This window comes from Anopheles marshallii, chromosome 2 (genome assembly GCF_943734725.1).
Source record: "Anopheles marshallii chromosome 2, idAnoMarsDA_429_01, whole genome shotgun sequence".
NCBI lineage: Eukaryota > Metazoa > Arthropoda > Insecta > Diptera > Culicidae > Anopheles > Anopheles marshallii.
This window is the reverse complement of record NC_071326.1, coordinates 6,590,673-6,610,508: the sequence shown is the minus strand read 5'-3', so window position 1 is coordinate 6,610,508 and position 19,836 is coordinate 6,590,673. Positions and strand designations below refer to the sequence as shown.

The following is a 19,836-nucleotide window of genomic DNA, read 5'->3' as shown; positions in this document are numbered from 1 at the left end:
GGGAGGTCTCTCCCCCACCCGTCTTCGGTTTAATGGCCTGGGTGTGACGTTTGCGCTACACTACACTTAGGAAGAATTCACACCTGCTGCACGGGCAGGTACTTGGTGCGGATACGGCACAAAACGGAAGGAAACAGCACGATGAAGGGAAATGGTTTTCCCTTCCCAACCGGGGTAACTATTTACGGCGCGAGCTACTCAAACGGTCGGGTGTTGGCGTGTGAAGTGTCCGCCAAACGAGGGTGCAAGTAAAAGGGAAACAAATTACCGGCAATTGATTGATGTTCATTTGCCTAACATTGGATTGGAGCTAGATGGAACGATGAGTACTAAGTATCCGTGTTGTGAGTACTAAATATGTACTAAAAATATCAGCTGCTAAACGGAATTAAGAATGTAAGGAATGATTTAAGATGGGAATCATTTCGGTGGAATAGTTCAGTAATGTTTATTATTACAACATTAACACGTGGTTTATATTAAATTTAATTAATTTTGTAGAATATAAATTTCTTCAATATTGCGAACTCTATACCGAGCCTAAGCCAACCAACAATAGGCACCTGATCGATACGCACGATAAGTGCAAAGACAAGAAAGTCTAAACTCCTTTCGCTTTTTTTTCGCTCGTTTTCTCGGAAACTCTCGTTTTCATTTCGTGTGTGTGTGTGTTTTTTTGTGTTTAAGTTGGGCATTTATTGTTGCTTCTTCATCGTTTCTTTACATTGCATGTTGTTTCAATGTCGTGCGGAAAACTACCGGCCGCATTAGCGAGAGCGAAAGGTAACGCCGAAACCGAATGCAACCGTGTGCACGAGGGGGTTGCACCGAGATCCGTGCAGAAAAGTGCATCCAATCGGACATCGCACGGACCACTCGGGTTCGCTAGCAAGTGTGCGTAAGTGCGGTGGAAGGAAAATAAGTAGACGGGAAGCGCATCGGTGCCGCAAACAACCGTACGTGCTTCACGCTTCGCAGGATACGTAGGAAGTCTGCAGAATGTCTGCTGCGCCCTGGGTACACTCACTCACTGTTGACAATAGTGCAAGCGATCGATTTGATAGCGCCAAAGCTTTAAACCCATGTATCGGACGCGCGCGAAGGGCTTTTGCTAAAGTGTTTGGCATAATTGTGCAAAAGCGAACGATTGGTGAGGAGGAAAGGAGTACACCGAATGCAAACAAAATAATATAATCGTTTAGCAGCGATTTTCAAAGAGCACACGCACGCCATCGTACGCACGGCTGTGCGATTGATCGTGGAAGGTGAATGAGCCTGGGCAGGTTATGGTGCTTTCTAGAGCTGATGCGTGTATGCGGCACGCACACCGGACTTTGTTTAATTTCCGGTGCTCAGCCGGAAATATGTACGCTGGCCTGTGTTTCGAGTGTTTTGACACCTTCCAGTACAGTCACCTTTGGCCGTGAACGTCCTTAACTCAGTGGTTTTACAACTGTTGTCCCGATAGCATGATAGATGGTGTTTTGTGTATCGTTTATCTAACAATCTGCAGGAAACAGTTTCAATATGGAACAAAGAAAGGCAAATGGAATAAAGGGTTTTTTTTAAAGAAATAGTTAACTATGTTATCACTTAATGCATTATATTTTACATAATTGATTTACACATACGCAACAGGACATTAAAAAACTTATAATATTAAAAGGGCATAAAACAAATAAGGGTCGTTAAACCGTACCATTAGAAACAAGAATAAAAGGAGAAATTAGCGTCTACTCTGATGTACTAGTTTCGTGGCCGTGCGGGATAGTCAGCGATCCTTGACTGCTGGGCGGGACCGGTAAGACCCGCGTTCAAATCCCGAAATGTTTGTATGCACACAATGAGAAATGACATAATTCTCTTGTATGTGTGCGGACACAATTTTTTACTCATCCCGACAGAGAGAGTGATATAATAGGATCAGCTAACAGTAGTAGCGTGTGGATTAATACTTGTGTATGAAGATGAATTCATGGAATTTCACTTAAAATGCTGCTGAGAGGGAAATCTTCTTCCCCAACACTACTGATCCGATAGATGTACGTATTCCTCAAAAGTCACCCTCTGCAAAGGAAAGTGATAGTATTAGTTAGTTAGGTAGTGCAAAGTGGGTGGTTGCTTCCTTACCGTAGAATTTGCATCTTTGCCAGGTACTCCATAGGAGACATGTGCTCCATCGCTCCCTGGGGGTGTTTGTCTATGCTGTAGCCCAACAGTTTATAGTCCGTCTTTTGGATCGTTCGATGATGGATCGGTTTCACGCGGGTCTTCGTCAGGTGGACATTTTTGTAGTTTATCGGGACGTGGAAAACCAACCGATCTCCGGCGATTGCCGATTCAGCGCTGACCAACACACAGAATAGCACGATCAGCAGAAGTAGCACAGTGGTCTAAATAGAAGAAGAAGGAGCTTGTGAAGAAGTTGGCTAAATAAGCTTCAAGCTTATACTAAACTACCTACCAAAAACTGTTTCATGTTGCTACACTTACAGACCAGGTGTTGAGCGCACTTGAAAGAGGTGTCCAGATGTTTTGACGACTTATCGGATGGCTTTGACTGCATCTTGGCTTGGGTACCAGCATTTATACCCATATGTGAGGACAATCTCAGAAGAAATTTAAGACACTTATCGAAGGATACATTTCCAAGGGAAAAGAAGGAATTGAATTTCGGACAATGGTAAACTTTCTTCACCAAGAGATGGATACTAACGATCGGTGACAACGCTCATGACCTTCCAGGGTGAAACAGACGCGATGGGCAGCACCGGGAAAAAATCACCAGTCCATGACAGCCGGTCACAGTCATTGACATTCGTGAGGTAGTGCCGCTTCACCGTGACACTGTGCGAGCGTACAGCATAACCTGACTGCAATGTTTGTCACGCTCGGGTGAACAATCCGGGTAGAGAGGCATTCGAAATTGCATAAGCGATTGAACGTGACAATCAGCTGATGGTAAGTGGATGCAGCGAACCGTACCGGAACTGATCAGCTGTAGCTAATAGCTTCAACAGCTTAGTGCAGCTTTGCAGCTTCTAGTATATGAATTAACAATCATTGTACTTAATTAAATTGTAAACGAATGTACTTTTGCTATAATCGCAAGCATATTGGACGTTTGCATTAAGCAAATTGATTGACTATTTCGTTTTGTTTATGTCTTCGCTAGTTCGGTTCTTTGTTTGGAGTTTTGTTTATGCTCTTTTTACATCTTTCTCTTGTTTTGATATTTTGTTCTGCCGTTCATTAGTTTTGTTAAACATGTTTTTAAGTATATAATATTGGCGAGTTTTTTTACGTAGTTTTTTTTTGCTATATTTAACTGTTTAAACTAATTAACTATTCAAAATTTTGTTACTAACTTTATTTCTATGTCTTTCTGAGATGCAATAATATTTAAATCTAGTTGTAAATAATTGTTTTTTGTTATGAAATGTATATTAATACATTTATGTCTAGTAATTCTTTAAGTTTATATAAGTATTAGTAATATATAACATACAGTACTAGTGGTTCCATCAGATAATAGAAAGAATCTAGCTCTTTCCAGTCAATTTACGTCCGATAGATCGTTGTTAGATACCTCTGGTAGCTTGCATTACATATTATTTATAGTAAAATCAACCAGTATACTCTGGAATAAAACATAAAATAAGATATAAAACTATCTGATTGTCTTATTGAATATTCAATATTTTATTTAAATATCCCTCCGTACATCGAACATAATAACATAGCATAACAAAACAACTAACAACACTCAGAAGAACACCTACAGATGGTTATAGGCCTTCTTCTTCTTTGACTTTGACTTTGGTAGCAGATTCGAGGATTCATCGTCGCCCGACTTGACGCCGAACGATTTGTCCCAGTTGTATCCCATATTAGACAGATACTTGGTCTGTGCAAAGTTTGGCAGTTGAATCGCTTCCTGTAACATCAGCTGATCGGACAGCTTCCTCTGTTGGCGATAGTAATCCCGAAGATAATTGGAAGCATCGCCAGCCTCTCGCAGATCACCCGTCACTCCGACAGTGGGTGCATCCAGATTGCGGTAGCGCATCATCAACTCTTGGGCCAGCTGCGCGGATAGTTTGTCCTGCACCATCGAGGAGAGGGAAGCGGCCGCCGCTGCGGCCATTGCTGAGGACGAGGCCGGTGGGGAAGAAACCATGGCCGAGGGTATGGCACCGGATGGCATCCACATGCCGTGATCCAGCGCTATCGGTTGCTGATCGACGAACGATGGAGGCATCTCTTGGACGATCTTTTTCGGATGGTACACGTGCATGTACTTCGTTTTGACGTGGACGTGCCGGTTGATGATTTCGGGAACGTGTAGCTTGATGTGAACACTGTGGAAGAGAGGCAACTGTTAAAGCAGGGTGGCATAGCAGACAGGGCAAGAGAAGGTGACTCACTGTTCTGTGTCATCATCGGCATAGCACCGATCGCGCAGCAGTGTTGTAAATACGCCCAAACTCAAGACAACTTGCTGAAGATTCATGCTTAGAAGGGGGCTCTTGTGCGTTCGTTTAAAATGTAATTATAAAAAGAGATCCTCCGTCTCTTGATTAAGAGTTCACAAACGACACTGATGCTGCCGGTGACACAGGATGTGCTTTAAATACAATGATTGCTAGGCCTCCTTGCCACACACCTAAGCATGTCCAACAAAACGGATCGTTTCAATGCATTTTGTTCAGCTGCAATCGATAGCCTCTGGGTTTGGGGAGGCCACTCTTTGCAGGCTGCAGGCGGCAAGCCTTCCCGCATATTAAATATCAGCACAGGGTGTACAAGGTGACCTTCCTACCAATAGCCGGTAACCCCTGATCACGAGATCATCCAGACCTGAGCGAATTGCTGCGGAAACCATCGTGTGATATTCACTTGCGTTCATTCCGTTCCGTTCGTGTTCCCAATGTTTCCGCTTTCGCTCGATGTGACACATTTGGAGCAGGGGGGACACGCGACATTCCAGTTGCATAATCACGCTCTCACACAAGCGCTATTGCTTCGGAAGGTAGTTGCGGTAGCGGATGGTGACATTCCGGGGGAAGTTTTTTGTTTAATGTCCAACCAAGCGTTGACTGAGCGTGAATCACACCTGTCCAATGGCACAATAGGGTAGATGCTTTATTGTTAATGGTGTGATAACATTGTAGATTACAACCGGCGCAGGATAGAAGAATCATTGCAAGTCTCCGTTTGTCTTTAATGCCTTAGCTCTCAAAAGGTTGTTCATGAGTTACAGTTGCATATGAACAGCGATGGGGATGAATAAGTGGTCTAAACGCCTGAAAATTCTTGATTGTTTAGGCTGCATTCTTCTTCTCAACCTCTAGAAGTCTTGGGTAGAGTGATTTCAGGCTTTCTTTGATTTTATTTACCCTTAATTTTAGAGTCTACCCTGCGTATAGAGGATTGGTGCGGATGAGATTTTGGACCGGTCCTGTCGTATGAAGACTGACCCCGCTACCAATGCACCACCTCGGTAAACTGATAAACTGAGGTAAACACCTGACTTGGCTACCAGTTACCAGAGTCACTCATTGCTTAGCATAATCAGATTAGTACTGACTGCTTCAAGAATTCAACTTCGATCGAATATATTTACAGATCGTTCGCTGCCGGCCCAGGGTATTACTTGATTTGCCTAAGAAGACTTAACTGCTAGTAACGGTAAAATATCTACAATTCACTTAATCATATTTTATATACTTCTAAAACCGACCGCAAGCTGTCCTACTTACAAATGCTTATCTTTTACGATTGAATTACCGTGCTGTAAAATTGTAACTGGAATGGATTATTACATCTTGGAATCAGTTTTTACAACATTACGCCATGGCGTTGGTCAATTCAACACATCAATCCACTGGTTTGCTTATTTACATCTGAAAAGAAGCTGAAAAAGAACGAACAGCCTGTCTGGTTACCTTACTAAATACAGTTGAGCCGAAAAGCTCGTCACTGAGCCCCGTCGCCGGGCTTTCTCACAGCAAGAAAACGGATTCAGAATGAGTTAGTATCCCCGAAATGCGGGACCTTTACGCTCGATTTAGCCGCACACCGGCCGCAAACAGGGCTTCACGCGTTCCCGCTTTCGTAAATGGTACCGCCATAACACTTAAATTCTACGATTATGGTGCATTTACAATGGGGGAAATGTTTATAGCACCCTAAAACCGTGCGTCACACGGCGGAATGGGAACAGTGTTCAATGGACCGAAAGATCGAACTGTTACGAAATCAAGCTCTGGGGTTCATTTAAGCTGAAAATCTATGACGACACAGTCGAATAGGTGTTAAGAACGGAAGGATAGAGGGGAAGCGAAACGATCGTTCGATGGGAGAAACAATAGAAGCACAACCATTCGCTGAGCGACTCAACTGTAAAACAGTGCAGTTTAAGATTTAACATTGCCTCGGCTCCTTAGACAGAGTGTCCTCGGCAACAATCGGTTTAGACTTGATTGGATAAGAGCTCTTCTTGCTGTATTCGGAACCACAAGTCTAGCCTGTGCACCGTACAGACCGACAATTTGAAAGAGAAAGCGAGTCTGTTGTCACGTCCGGATTGCATTCCGGTGCAGTCACAACTTTACGGGCTGTGGAAAAAAGAGGACCTGTTCGGTAGAGCGATGAAACTTCCTTATTCTACTTCACGCTACATACATTATTCAACCTGTCAGCAATTAATGTAAGCCATCGTGATTAAATACTAAAATATTTTAAAAAGTTCCCAGTCTGCCGTTGCACCCAGAAATGCATTCGGAGTGTGTTTCGTTTTTTTTTTCTCGCTCGATGTTCCTTTGGTGTGTGACTATCCTTCACCTTTATTTTCAATGAACCCCCGCCGGTTGGGCCGGGTCGGTGACCGCCGTGCATACGGGGTCGGGTCGCCGGTGACCACGGTGATTGAGGGCAAGTTCGATCGAACGTAATAACAAGCTTGACCGGTTACGCTGTCAGTGGAAATGTCTAACCGATCATTTCCGAGAGGCACGTATTCTAATCCCTTCAATCCTTGGGGCGGTCCTTTCCCGGGAAAAACAAAGCCACGAGCTGAAAAAAAAAAACACAACGAGAGCGAAATGGAATAGAAGAAGGTTTAGATTCATGACCAGGTGAACAAGGTCCAGGAGGAAACCTTTCCCATACCGGCGTGCATCGGCACAAACGAAGACGATGTTACAGACCCACATTTAAAAGTTCGGACAGATAATATCTTAATCTCCTTCCTACCGCACCCAACCCGTGTCTTCGATCCACGGGTTTTGGGAACAGATGCACCCATCTCCTACGACGAGTTTCCTTGCGTTTCCGCCCGTTTTCCCAGTCCAATATGTCTTTGCGGAGCGGAATCTTGCTCGGTTACATTTTTGTTCTTCCTTATACGGATTCCTAACAGTCCGGTTGGCGGAGTGGGCTCCCAACGTCAGCTGCTCTTGAGCTTGTCTCCTTCATCGAGCTCACCAACATTCCGGCGTTGCCTAGCGGCCTGCGCCGAAGTATTAAATGGTTTGGTTTGATTCTGTCTCGTCCCGTTCCCTCGCACCGGTCGGAACCACCGATGTGACATCTAAGTGCGGTTTCAGGAACGGAACATGTCGGCGGTGATTTCTCCGCTAAGCTTGACTGATTATTTTTCACTTTCCCAGCGTGTTTGTGGAGTGTTCTTTCGTCGAAAGTTAACCCGTTCTCATCTTTCACTTTCTAAACTGTATTGGCCGGGGAAGCGTTTGTGTTTTTGGGGCTTATTGGGCAGGAATGCGTTATAGAACGGATGCCTCGAAACGTAAACACTTGTCACGCAGCTGTCATTAAACACTCGCGGTGAGAGACGCTGATTGGCTGACACTTGACGCGCGTGCGTAGTAGTTGCTGCGTGCACTTCCGATTGCTAAGTAGTTTCGAGTGCGGAGAGCAATGTCGTAGGAGTTGTTTGCTGGTGAAGCTTCACGTGAGCTTCGGAGAGAGTCATGTTTGAAGAAGTTTCGTATATGTGGGTTGTGACAGATACTTCATGTGCTCAGGACAGTAATCACACTAATAATTAGTTCATACACTTAAGAACAATAAGCTTGATTTGGAATGATCAAACCATTACCAGATTGTCATCCTTGCCGCTTTGAAAAGTGATGACAGCGTGGAGGTAATGGTAGCCTTTCCATTACTAATAATTCTGTCATGAACTTTGAGAGAGTGCAGCAAACAGTCTGAATTACCACAGAATAATGGGTTAAATGCAAATTCCTCGGAATTATTGTCTCGGAAACATCAAGATGATACAGGGTCAGGCGATAAGTGAAAACGATACACGGTGAGATTGAGAGTGAAATACAAAATCGCGTGGAATCGCGTACACAATTTAGTGAATGACAGTTCGGCCAGGCTGTTTACGCACATGCGGATTCAAGAGTTGACATAAAATATACCAAATTCTACGGAATTTTAAACAAAAGATGTGCAAAATAGGATTTATAAATCATCATGATAATGATAAATATTTGTGTTTAGTTTTTATCTAATTATATCGTCAAAAAATTAATTTTATAGCTGAACTCTTGAATCCTTATGTGCGTAAACAGCCTGACGGAATTGTCGTTCACTAAATTGTGCACGCGATTCCATGTCCAGTTCTTGCAGTACTGGATGTCACAAAGGGTTTTGTGTGTCACTATCAATCTCACCGTTTATTTTATTCGCTTGCGCAATACAAATAAGTTGCGCACGCCATTTCTTATCTATCGCCAGGCTCTGTAAAGAATTTAAAAAAAGTGGACTTGAGGTCAAATAATAATAATTATAGTAACCCTTTTGGTAAAATACAGCTCCAGTGAAACATATTTACGATAGCTCCATCCTACTAAAACTTTAAAGGACTGTAACAGCACGCCAAGACCCCGAAAAGGTTGTGGCGCCGGATAAATAGCATACAAATTCCACGGTAAAGTGCTTATAGAAAAGTGGAAATATTTATGCATCCATTCAAAATCAGCTCATCGCTCCCGTTATCGATCTTATCCCAACCATTATCCACAGCTTAAAAGCAAACACCAAATGGTGCCCCTGCTCACCGATTACGGATAGCAGCTCCCAGAAGCTAATTACTACTGACCACCCATCGGATCGGAGTTTAACAAGATGGTTTATTTGTTTTTCGCTCTCCTAACAACCCATCGGTCACTTTCTCCATCCATCTCGTAACAACAACTATATCCCGCCATTTGCCATTAAAGCGTCCGATCGTGCCGACGATGACTTACTTAGTTTCCCAGCACCACAGTTGCTCGTCAAATCAATTTCTCACAGCACGGTTTCAATGTATCAATTCTGTTGATTGTTTTTGTTGTTTTTTTTTGTTTGCTCCACTGCCTCATTCCCAGGGAAATTTCTGACCACACCGAAAGTGAAACAAGGGCGCATTCTAAAACACTCACCCGATTGTCCTTCCGCGCTGTATAATTAATGGATCAAATCAAATCACTTTTCTACCGTTGCGGGATCGGCTCGCATCCCTGCATGCTGCGAAGAAGCCCCCTCGAACGAACTCGTGTAATCAAAAATCACTGTCCTACCTCAATGTTGGTTAACATGTTAGGCGCGCCTAAAAGGTTTACAACCGTGTTTAACTTCACCGAACATCGGAGTGGGGCTGTGGATCCGCAAAACTTCCGCCGGAGTACGGCTGAAAGAAGAAAATGGAAGCAACCAGCTCGGTGGAAAGTGGAATTCCCCGTCCATCTTACGGTCCGCGGCGTACGGATATTCGCTCCATTTATGAGGCATTTCCATGCCGCCCCGAACCGTTTGCCCACAGGTTGGGCCTTTATTGGCGGTTGGTTTGAATGTTTTCCCCAAAGGTTACCAGAACTGTCATTAAAACAGAAACAAACCATCGAATCATCGGCTGCTTATTGCAGCGACCGACCTATCGTGATGTCCCCCGCGGGGAGCCGACGGGATAAGATCGCGGTGTATGGCAAAGCAGTCGATTAACTGAATCGATGATAGTTTTTTTCTCTCTCTCTCCCTCTCACTTTATGCCACCGATCAACCCATCTTCAGTGGGCTTTAAAGAAAGGGAAAAAAGACGACCGCACTCCCATCCCGGCAAGAAACGTGCCGGGACTGGCACATCTCAGCACAATAAGTAGAGTGCCGGATTTCCTTTGGGCCGCGCGTGATGTTCAATCGATTTTCAATCACGGTACAGAGATAACGATCGTACGCACAACGAATGGGGTGGGGGTTGGGGGTTAAAGATTCTGCTCGGGACCACCATCGTTACGCCGATTGACAAATTAGCCTATCATAGGCGTATCAACGTATATTTTATTTTGGTGTGTGCACCACAATGCTGTCCAGCGAAGGTGAGTGTGATGGAGAAAGCGGAAAAGCCCAAACGATCCGATCCATTAGATTCCTCGATCAAGAAGCAAAGAGCACAGTAAACGCAGGAGTTCTCATTCTCTAGACCTTTATGTTTAAACAAGCTACTAGCGTGGAAGATGCTTGCCTCGCTTGTCCTCTGCGAACAGGTTCGCCCATGTGGAGAGCACTGGTCACTTTGTCCGACTCTTCTCTCCATAATCGATAGAATGGAGCAGTGTTGGAAGCGGTTAGTACGACTCGAATCGAAAGACCCCAGAAGTCCCACCAGAGCAAAGGGCGCCCTCCAAAAAAAAGGAAAATGGTAAGAAAAGTGAAACACAAGGAAGGTCAAACTAAAGCAGAGAGTTCGTGTCCGATTCCTTCTAGTTCGCCGCCGATCTTCCAGAATTAAAATCCCGACGGTGTGTGTGTGTGTGTGCGGTAAGGCGGAGGGATGTGATAAAACACGCTAGAACCGAGACGCGCACACCCTAATTACGGGCAGGGAGCGAGCATTATAAATATCTCGACAAATGGTGCATTCTTGGCCATTACGCGTCCGGAGGTATTCGGGAGCACGCACGTGGAGTTCCTAGCACGGACGACCGAGTCAGTTCAGTGCAGCGGTGTTTGTTTTCTTCTGGGCAGAATTGTGTGGAACTTGTGCAGTTTGTGTTGCGGGGGGACAGTTTGTCATTACCCTGTCGTTGTGGTTTACTGGTGACCGGTGAGGAGAGCAAGAGTTCGCTCCAAGTGCCACTAGAACGATGCAGCCATTGAAGTTATTGGTAAGCAAGCGAAGATCTCGCTCCTCTTGTTTGGACTGTGATGACAGTACTCAGTCGGGTGCCACTGTACGGAGTGATTGAAGGACAGTTTGTTGAGGATGTTTCGTTGTTTCGTGCGACTTACAATTATACCGAGGCGTTAATCTTAGTGTTCTATTATTAAACCGTTGCAGTTTGTACTATTATTGTCCAGCGTCTCTGTACGAGCATTCTGGTGGTCTACTAGTCAGACGAGGTATGTACGCCTTCTCCGGCCCTGACTTTCAACTTACACGCGACCCTCTGTACGTCTTTCACCCAGTGATCCACCAGTGGCCAGCAAACAGGTGCAATATGTGCGGGCCTTTACCTACCAACCGGTGGCGTTTCCGGCCCACTCGCTGCTGGCACCACCGTCACCGTACAAGTTCATCCAGGCCAGCCCAGCGTCCATCATACCGACGGCAAAGCAGATCGCTCCAGTACAGTCCCCAACCCAACCCGTGCAGCCGGTACAGCAGCAAAGCAGCAGCAGCCCGTTCAGCAGTTTTTTTGGCAACGCCTTCGGTGGTATGGGCCAATCCGGTAGCGGGAACTCCGTCACGGGACATCCAAACTCGGTGCCGACGTTCCAACAGCAGCAGCAACACCAGCAACATCAGCAACGCTTACAGCAAGTCCAACAGCAGCAGCAGCAGCAACAACTTCAGCAGCAGCAGATAGTACATACACCACCAGCACCTCCAGTAACTCCGCCACCGAGTGACGAACCCAGCGTCAGCCTGGGTGGCGTTGCGCCGTCGGCTGGATTTTACGGCCAGCAGCATCCGAGCAAGTATCCTTACTTCACCATGGATCAGGTGCAGTACCTTTCGAGCCTCCCGTCGAATGCGCCGCACACGCCCCAGGTGCAGTTCGTGCCCTGCATGTGCCCGATCGCGGTGAACGTGCAGAGTCACGGCGAGGTCGCTGACAAGCGGTTAGACGAGACGACTACAACCGACGCGGAAGTGGTCGTACCGAGCGGTGAAAGTGAGAAGTGAAGCGATGCGGCCTGTTCTAGTGCCCCGGGGTGTGTTTGAGTGATGTGTCAACCCCTGGGAGGGAACACTACCTGCACGACGCATCACGCTGCGGTCAGGTGGATTCAATGTTCTGTTGTGCTATTTATTTTTTTGTACGTTTGTTTCACGTTGAAACTGCACTGAGGGTCGGCAAGAAATGGCTTAAAGTTAATGTAACCAAACAACTCGTTCAACTCCCACAACTCTGAAGAACTAGCGAGTGGCAGGGTGGCGCGACCAGGTAGGGTTTGCTAAAGGGGTTTTTCTAAGGGGAAACTATTTATAATACTGCGCCGCATTTAACAACACCCAAACACCTTACCCTTAGATTGATTAATTGTTAGAAGAGGACGCAAATAAATCAATTAACTTGTAGCCGTGTTGCACTGCTTGTCGTATTTTATTACCACGCTAATTAGAGCCTGCAGCTAACAGGGTTCTGATTATCCAATGCCCCTGTAGCGTACAATTCTACCTGCGAGCATAATCAAGTGTTTCCCCCCGTGAATCAATCACTCGATCGACGGGTCTGAAAGTGAATCTGGTGAAGATGCTCTGGCCGGTTCATCAGGCCATCCTTTGTGACCTTTGCTTAACTGCATTGGCCCACTTCTACGCGTTTGGCCAGATTTGACAGGCTGTTTGGTGTGTTGGCGTCTGCAGGAATTAATCATCCTTCGAGGTAATCGATTTATGGCCGACAGGTCGGACGTAATCCAGACAGCGACGGAGCAGACATTAATTGACCGGAGGCGAAGCCCATCATCAATCATCGATCGTTGACGGATATCTGTCAATTGGGATGATCACGGTTGCAGGGAACACACCAACAGTTGGAACAGTGTAACGGCGACGCATTCCGTCCTGAGGGCTCGTCGCAGAGCCAAAGATCCCATCATTACCATTCCAGCAGTGCGTTCAATTTCGGAACAAACTATCTGAGCCGGTAGATGCGTTTGCTAGGTATTATTTTATTGCAAAGAACAAGACATTAAATCCGAACCATTCAGGGAGATTCTAATCAAAATTGAACCGACGTTTACCATCGAACCGGAACCCGTATGCGGCTGCATTGCGCACCTCAACCAGGGCCGGATTACGGTGCGCATAGAAGCTGCCGTGCGCGTGGGCAGGACGTGCATTGCCGTTCTTGACGCCGTACATTTCCCGCGGGTAGAACGCCTCGAACGTTCCCTTGGGTGGGACAATGTGTTCAATCTCCTTGTCGGTTGGGTCGTATCCCTGGACGGGGCGTGGTGCCATCAGCATGATCATCAGATAGCACAGCAGCAGCCAGGGCAGTGGTTTGCAGACTCCGGTCATTGTGACGGCCCCAACACCTAGGTCTTTGAGGGAGAGATTGGCACATTAGAAGAAGAATAGGGTAGAGTTCTTCACTTCAGTTGGGCTCGCTTTACTTCATAACCGAAGACGAGTTGACGGTCGCTCCACAGCGAAGCAAACAGGCACATACTCTTCCTCTCTTTCTTTTACATATTTACTTGTCTGTAGTTTCTAATACCACCACCGAGTTAATAAACTCCACGCCGAATCTTACCGTAAGTGTCTTCAGTTTAGGGTTCAACCGTGAAGACGCGCCACCTCGCAATACGCGTCCCAAGCGTTTGATGATGATCAGCCGCCGGTTGGTACACACCAGAGCTTTACTACACCCGCCCCACGATATGTTTCCCCCCTCCCCCCAAGTAGGGGAGGGCACCGAAAAACAAAACACAAAGTGGATTGACTACTTTCACTAGTCCCACGGGGTTCGCCTATCTGTCTCCACTGGTTTGTGTCTGTGTGGGTCGTGATACACGTACGTGTCGTGGATCTAAGCAGATGCTGCAAGCCACAGTTCCCCCATTGAGAGCTGTGTGTATGCGTGTGATCAACGTTAATCTCCATGTCTTCGGTCTCAACTGCAAACGAGAGTAAGCTCGTTAACAATGTGTGGTTCGAAACTAATCGCTTAAATTGCGCCTAATGTGAGGCGCTTGTTCGCACGTGCTGCCTGTGCATTGTACCTCGCCGGCAGCGAACACACCATCCGCACCTACAACTTCCGCTTTAATCAACCCGTACGCACATGCGCAGGTTAATTTGCGTACGTTTTTAAAGCTCCTAAGACACAGCCGTTAACACCGGCAAAACAATTGCAATTTTACCACGAGTTTTACTCGAACTACTTCCGAGTTCACGAAGCGCATGAAAGCTGTACCAAAGGTGTGTGAGAAATTATGTTCATCATGTAAATTTGTACACGGAACCACCCCCACGGGGGGAGGGGGTAGTTAAATCGGGTACGTTTAGACTGATTGCTGGCACCACTGCAATCAGCGGTGGGCGGAAGTTTAAGGGCGCCGGTTTGATCAGAATGGTGCAACATGCATTTGCGAATATAAAATATTTTATTTATTGTCCAGGAAATCGATTCGATGCACCGCGAGGTTGTAGCGGGCGTTATGCAATAGCGAGAAGTTACAGAAGGCCCAAGCGGAGCAGACGGTCTGATAAATGATTGAAACTATCATTAGCATCTCGCCCATTAGCGGCCGCAATTGGAGTGTGTGCAAGACCATCTATTCCTCGTCTAAAGACTAAAGGCAAGATGTGCACCGTAAATGCTAACGTGCGTGAAAGTGTACACAATATATGTTGTACAGCAAATTAATTCGCACCCTACAAAACGATCAATTTATTTATCGTGTATGCTTAAGCGGAAGGCTAATATGACGATCGGTAGGAATTTGCACACGCTCGAAGATGTTGTATCTTTGATTGAACCATCAATAAAGCCCCCCAACCACCACCACCCAATCGTCCTAATCAGAGCACAACGCGGGGCGGCTGTGCTGGTTGCGAAATACTGCTGCACAGCTTAATTAATCCCTTGCCGCGTTGGTGCTTTGTGCCCGGGTGCCAGCCTGAATTTGGCCGTTCGTCGGTCGGTAAAAGTTGAAGGTAACCATGCAGTGCATAATCGTTACCACGCTGGTCGTGTCCTGCACGTCTGTTTAGATAACAGCCGTCTTTGCCTGATGCGCGTTATGGATTGCCAAATATGCATAAATGTGGTGCATCGGGGTTTGCAATTTAGTGCTGGTGGTATGCTTCATTCCTACACCCGTAACCTAATTAATTCGTTGCAAGAGCGTCAAGCCATTTCCAGCCAAAAAAACTAAACACCCTGTAAGTTTGCTTTCCATCCATTCTTTCATGTTCCATATCGACAGTTGTTTTGCCTGAAATTTCTTCATTTTAAATATTATTTGAAATTAACAGCAAATGTTAAACGTAAAAACGATTTGCATCAGGCCGCTCGGCGCCAATTGTTTTAATTTATGCACCTGGTAGGGTGGGGGAGCCGCAACATAATTATGCTGTCAATTAATGCAGCTCGTAAAAATGCACGCACTTTCGCGCTGCTGGGCGAATTGAAAAGGCTCTAGAATTGAATAAATAAAAGAAAATATAGAACATAAGTTTTAGCATTGAAATTATATTAAGCACATTTAAGTATTATTTTTTTGTAAAAATACTAAAAGCCTCCAAGTTTTATTAAGCTGGAACTGTTCATTTAGCAAATAGTGTTTAATTTTATTTTTCATTACTTTTTCTTATATTTTGTGAACAAAAGTCCGCTTAAGCTAGTGTTTTACTACAATTGGGGTGTATTATACAAAACCTTCTTATCACCACCTTGCATGCTGCTGTGCGGTTTCTACATGAACTGCAAAGGCAAAATCAAACCCCCGAAACAAAAACAAACAAACAAAAAAACGCTACACTTACTTACAAAATAGTTGATGCATTTCCTTAAATTTTCCATCGAGTGTGGGGTTTAGGGGGGAGGCGTTGGAAGCAGTCCCTCCATGCAATGCAGAACGGCGTGTGCATAAGGCTGCGGCCCCCGTTCCTTGTGCATGCGCGGCGCACGGCCGAAAGAAAGAAAGAAAGTAAGTAAGGGTATGCCAGTCAAGTCATTCATAATGAAGTGCACGATGCGCTGCTGCGTGCGGAGTGCATCATCGATTCTATCTGTCTTCCTTTTTTGGCACCAAGCGTACCAAGCTGCCGGGCGGCCCGTTGCAGTTGCCCGGTGGGGGTGTCGGTGCATCGCGCTGCAGCACGCGCGCGCCGGTTCGCCACTTGGTCGCACTATAAAAAGCAAAGCATATCAGCAAAGTTGGTTCATTTATTCATTATCAGCTAGCAAGTAACGTGTAGTAGCGTCCAGATTTCAAAACCCACAACCATGCGGATTCGATTGGTGGTGAGTTTGGTTTGGAATTATAGCGTACAACAACGAACGAAGCAGAACAGTGTGCTAATGGAATTGGTTTTTGGGTGTAAAAGCTAATTAGAACAGTGAAAACATTGGAAACGATAATGTGGTGTTGTAAAACAGTCAACTGTTTGTTGGACCATGTGGTGTAGTGCTTTAATTTAGTACAGTGCGTGAAGAGCCTGGATTTTTGTGTGTTGTGTTGCTTTTTGATCAAGTTCTACTGCTACATGATGTTAATATCTTCTATCCTCAATATAACAATGGTTGCATTTCTACATGCTTTTGGTTCTAAACATTTCTACTTTTCACTTAAGTTCAACATATTTTGTAAGAAGAGCTATAGACCCACTGACACTCATTGAAAGCTCTAGGAAATAAGAATTCCATCATTAAAATTTAAACAGCACATGTGCTTTTGAACTTGAAAACTATAAATTCACATAACAATGTGCTTTTTTACTTATTGAATGTTAAAAAAAAACTGAAACAGAAAAGTGTCAAACTTCTTTTCTACTTATATGCCGCACCGAGCAAATCAAAAGACTCAAAGAGACGAACCCCTTTCATTATTTAGTGTGAGCGAGACACGTATCGATTGCACGATCTCATCACGCCCGGCATTTATTATTGTTACCATTTTTAGCGTCTTTTAACGCGTTTACACCTTTGCCGGTGCCAAACGGTAGGGTTGAATAATTTACAACCCTTAAACAAAAAAAAAAAACACATAAAACGTAACGTACACGGTTGCTGAAGAAGCTGTGAAACGAAAATTCATAAGTCGTTTGCCTTATTTTGGGAGACAAAATTATTAATGGTACGGTTGTGGATGTGTTGTCGGAAAGCAACCATTAGTGCCATTTATCTTGGCACGTTGACTACGCGGCCCCGTCCATTCATGGCTCGTTTTCTTTGAAGGGTTAATGAGCTAACGCCGGGGTACACTCCTGTACACAAAGTAATGGCGATAATTTATTTTATAATTCGTTACCGAGAAAAAAAATACACTCACACACACTAACTACAACACCACTGCTAAACGAACTAACGAGCTACGGTTAGAGAGAAGTAGAAAAAACACCTTCAATCGGGCGCAAACACCCCAAAAAAAACTAATCGGTAAACATCAAATTGATCGTTTCTCATGTTTTCACTTTCCTTTTCGTAGACCCAATTCTGCGTTTGTTGTTGCTTTTGTTTTCCTTCACTTAGTGTTGGTAAAATTATTCACTTTTCGTTCCGTCCCTTCTCACTCTTGCTTACTATTTTTGTTTTTCATCTTCATCGATTGATTGGTACGCCTCCGATGCGGTACGAACCGTTCACAATCTGCACAGATCCTTGCGGCATTTGCGCTTCTGTTCCTGCTCGTCGAATCTGCCGCTGCTGGGTAAGCGAAAAACTAATGCCTGGTCCACCCTTGTCGAGTGGAAACTTCGCGAAGCAGGCGGGTGAATAAAAAAAAACCACTCCCATGTTGCTTCGAAACAAAGCAGTTGCCATGCGAACCACGGGGGTGGGGAGGTGGTGCGATGGGGTGCTATTTTTCCCTTTCCTTAATGTTGTCTTTGTTTTCCTTCCCTACCGCGTTCGGGTTCGGGCAGCAAACGGCGGAAAATCATCATCCACGTACCGGTCAAAGTGAAGCAGCAGAAGCATGTGCACACGGAAGTGAAAACGGTGCACCACCATCACAAGCCGACGGTGATCAAGGAGGAGAAGATCGTGAAGAAGGAGGTGCACAAGCCGGTCGTGATCAAGGAGGAGGTGGAGCACGAACACTTCCATCATCACTACAAGCACGATCATCCAACGTTCGAGATCGATGGTCACGACGCGAATGGGCTCGGCTCGAGCTTAATCAGTTAGGCCTTCTGCCACCGGAAACTATTACGCTGTAAGGTGCGATGGAAATGGCGAAAGGGTTAATAACAATTTGCAAACCAAAACAAAAACCAAAACGGAACTATCAAGAGAAAAAAACATAACGGACGCAAGACACAAACGGTAAATGGACGGTAAAATAGAAAACGTAAACAATGCCCAAAAAAATAACATAATGAAAACAACCCGAAAACTGGGAGGAAAAACGAACTACATAAACATGAATAAAATACCTTAAAAATAACTACTTCCACCCTCCGGGGGTCTTCTATCGCTCTATTATTACACATTATTGCATTTCCTTGTGGTTTTCCTGTGTGAAGGTGTTTCGTCTTGTACCGGTTGCAATTGATTATTGTGTTTTCCTCCCTTTGTTTCCTCTTTCATGCTCTCGCTCTCTCGTTGCCCACCCATGAATGGCTTTTGGCGAAAAATATGCGGAAAACGAACCATACCAATGGAGTGTGCTGCTGGCGCGAATTCCAAAGCCGCCCTCCCGCTCCGGAGAAGTGGCCCATGGTTGGTATGGATCGGTTTCGCTTACGAGCGAAAACAGTAGCATTATTGCAATGAAAGAAAGTATTCACACAAAGGGGTATTCTGAGGGTGGAGGAGGGTTTCCATTTTCTCGCCACTTTTACACCGCTTGCCATCGGTAATCATTGTCGGCGTGTAACCTTTAAGTAGCAACTGTGAGCGAGTTGGCGCTAATTCGATTGGGGAGTTTTCTTGCACGTTCATCTACAACTTGCTTTGAATTAAGCGTCTTTGTATTTCCGACGCAATCACATTCATTAGCCAGTGATCCTAAACCATGGCCACTTGGGGGATATGGAAATTGATTTCATCATTAACGAGTTAGGATAGGATTTACCTTTCTGCAGAGGACTTTAAACATCGATACAATGATTGTAATCTTGCGCCAAAACAAATTGAATAAATAAGCCTCTAATGCACTTGATTGATTATATCATTATTTTAGCGCATCTTAACACACGCAACAAGTTATTATTAACGATAATTAGTTTATCGATTACTGTTACGTTGCTTAAAGGCGCGAAACAATCACTAAGATTTGTTGCGTAAACGAGAAATAACTGATTGTCGAATTACCTGTATGATCCTAATTCACTGTTCGATAGTGAATACAATTCGTAAATCTCCTCATTATAGTGGTTCCTTCAATGACATCTTGACATCATTGGATCCATGAGCAATTAAGCACCTTCTTCTCGAACGCGACCCAGAGAATTTTGTTCATTTTGACCTCAAGAGAGGTGAAATTTTTTATACGACTTCAAGCTAGCGATTATTTATTTGTATGTCACCTCTGCATATGTTAGCATTTGTTAGCAGGTTCGCTGGGGGTGCCACCGTTAATTTGAATTTGCCTCTTTAATTTCCAATCCGGAATCCGGTCCGGTGACCTTCTGGTAAGCAC

The 19,836-nt window shown here is 45.0% G+C and overlaps 4 protein-coding genes and 1 pseudogene across 4 annotated transcripts; 2 read left to right on the top strand and 3 right to left on the bottom strand.

Moving 5' to 3' along the window:
* Positions 1-2,126: 2,126 nt before the first annotated feature.
* Positions 2,127-2,586, bottom strand: LOC128709281 (uncharacterized; annotated as a pseudogene).
* Positions 2,587-3,778: 1,192 nt separating this feature from the next.
* Positions 3,779-4,513, bottom strand: LOC128709241 (uncharacterized). The gene is made up of 2 exons (XM_053804228.1): positions 4,428-4,513; positions 3,779-4,361 (listed from the first exon to the last, which is right to left on the bottom strand). The coding sequence occupies exons 1-2, from the start codon at positions 4,511-4,513 to the stop codon at positions 3,779-3,781; spliced, it is 669 nt and encodes a 222-aa protein (XP_053660203.1).
* A 6,643-nt stretch (positions 4,514-11,156) lies between these two features.
* Positions 11,157-12,199, top strand: LOC128709347 (androgen receptor-like). Its single transcript, XM_053804345.1, has 3 exons — positions 11,157-11,177; positions 11,351-11,412; positions 11,479-12,199. Exons 1-3 carry the CDS (start codon positions 11,157-11,159, stop codon positions 12,197-12,199), a joined length of 804 nt encoding a protein of 267 aa, XP_053660320.1.
* A 1,038-nt stretch (positions 12,200-13,237) lies between these two features.
* Positions 13,238-13,543, bottom strand: LOC128708939 (uncharacterized). The gene has a single exon (XM_053803920.1). It carries the CDS (start codon positions 13,541-13,543, stop codon positions 13,238-13,240), a length of 306 nt encoding a protein of 101 aa, XP_053659895.1.
* A 2,935-nt stretch (positions 13,544-16,478) lies between these two features.
* LOC128709083 (uncharacterized) lies at positions 16,479-18,380 on the top strand. Its single transcript, XM_053804067.1, has 3 exons — positions 16,479-16,496; positions 17,849-17,901; positions 18,116-18,380. Exons 1-3 carry the CDS (start codon positions 16,479-16,481, stop codon positions 18,378-18,380), a joined length of 336 nt encoding a protein of 111 aa, XP_053660042.1.
* Positions 18,381-19,836: the final 1,456 nt, after the last annotated feature.

What these genes read in the sequence shown, in the direction of transcription:
- LOC128709241 (XM_053804228.1), bottom strand. Translation starts at nt 4,513, where the DNA reads ATGAATCTTCAGCAAGTTGTCTTGAGTTTGGGCGTATTTACAACACTG. An exon ending in GCCGATGATGACACAGAACA is followed by an intron (nt 4,362 to 4,427) that starts GTGAGTCACCTT and finishes TCTCTTCCACAG; the next exon opens with TGTTCACATCAAGCTACACG.
- LOC128709083 (XM_053804067.1), top strand. An exon ending in GTCGAATCTGCCGCTGCTGG is followed by an intron (nt 17,902 to 18,115) that starts GTAAGCGAAAAA and finishes GGGTTCGGGCAG; the next exon opens with CAAACGGCGGAAAATCATCA.
- LOC128709347 (XM_053804345.1), top strand. Translation starts at nt 11,157, where the DNA reads ATGCAGCCATTGAAGTTATTG. An exon ending in TGCAGCCATTGAAGTTATTG is followed by an intron (nt 11,178 to 11,350) that starts GTAAGCAAGCGA and finishes AAACCGTTGCAG; the next exon opens with TTTGTACTATTATTGTCCAG. An exon ending in TGGTCTACTAGTCAGACGAG is followed by an intron (nt 11,413 to 11,478) that starts GTATGTACGCCT and finishes TCTTTCACCCAG; the next exon opens with TGATCCACCAGTGGCCAGCA.
- LOC128708939 (XM_053803920.1), bottom strand. Translation starts at nt 13,543, where the DNA reads ATGACCGGAGTCTGCAAACCACTGCCCTGGCTGCTGCTGTGCTATCTG.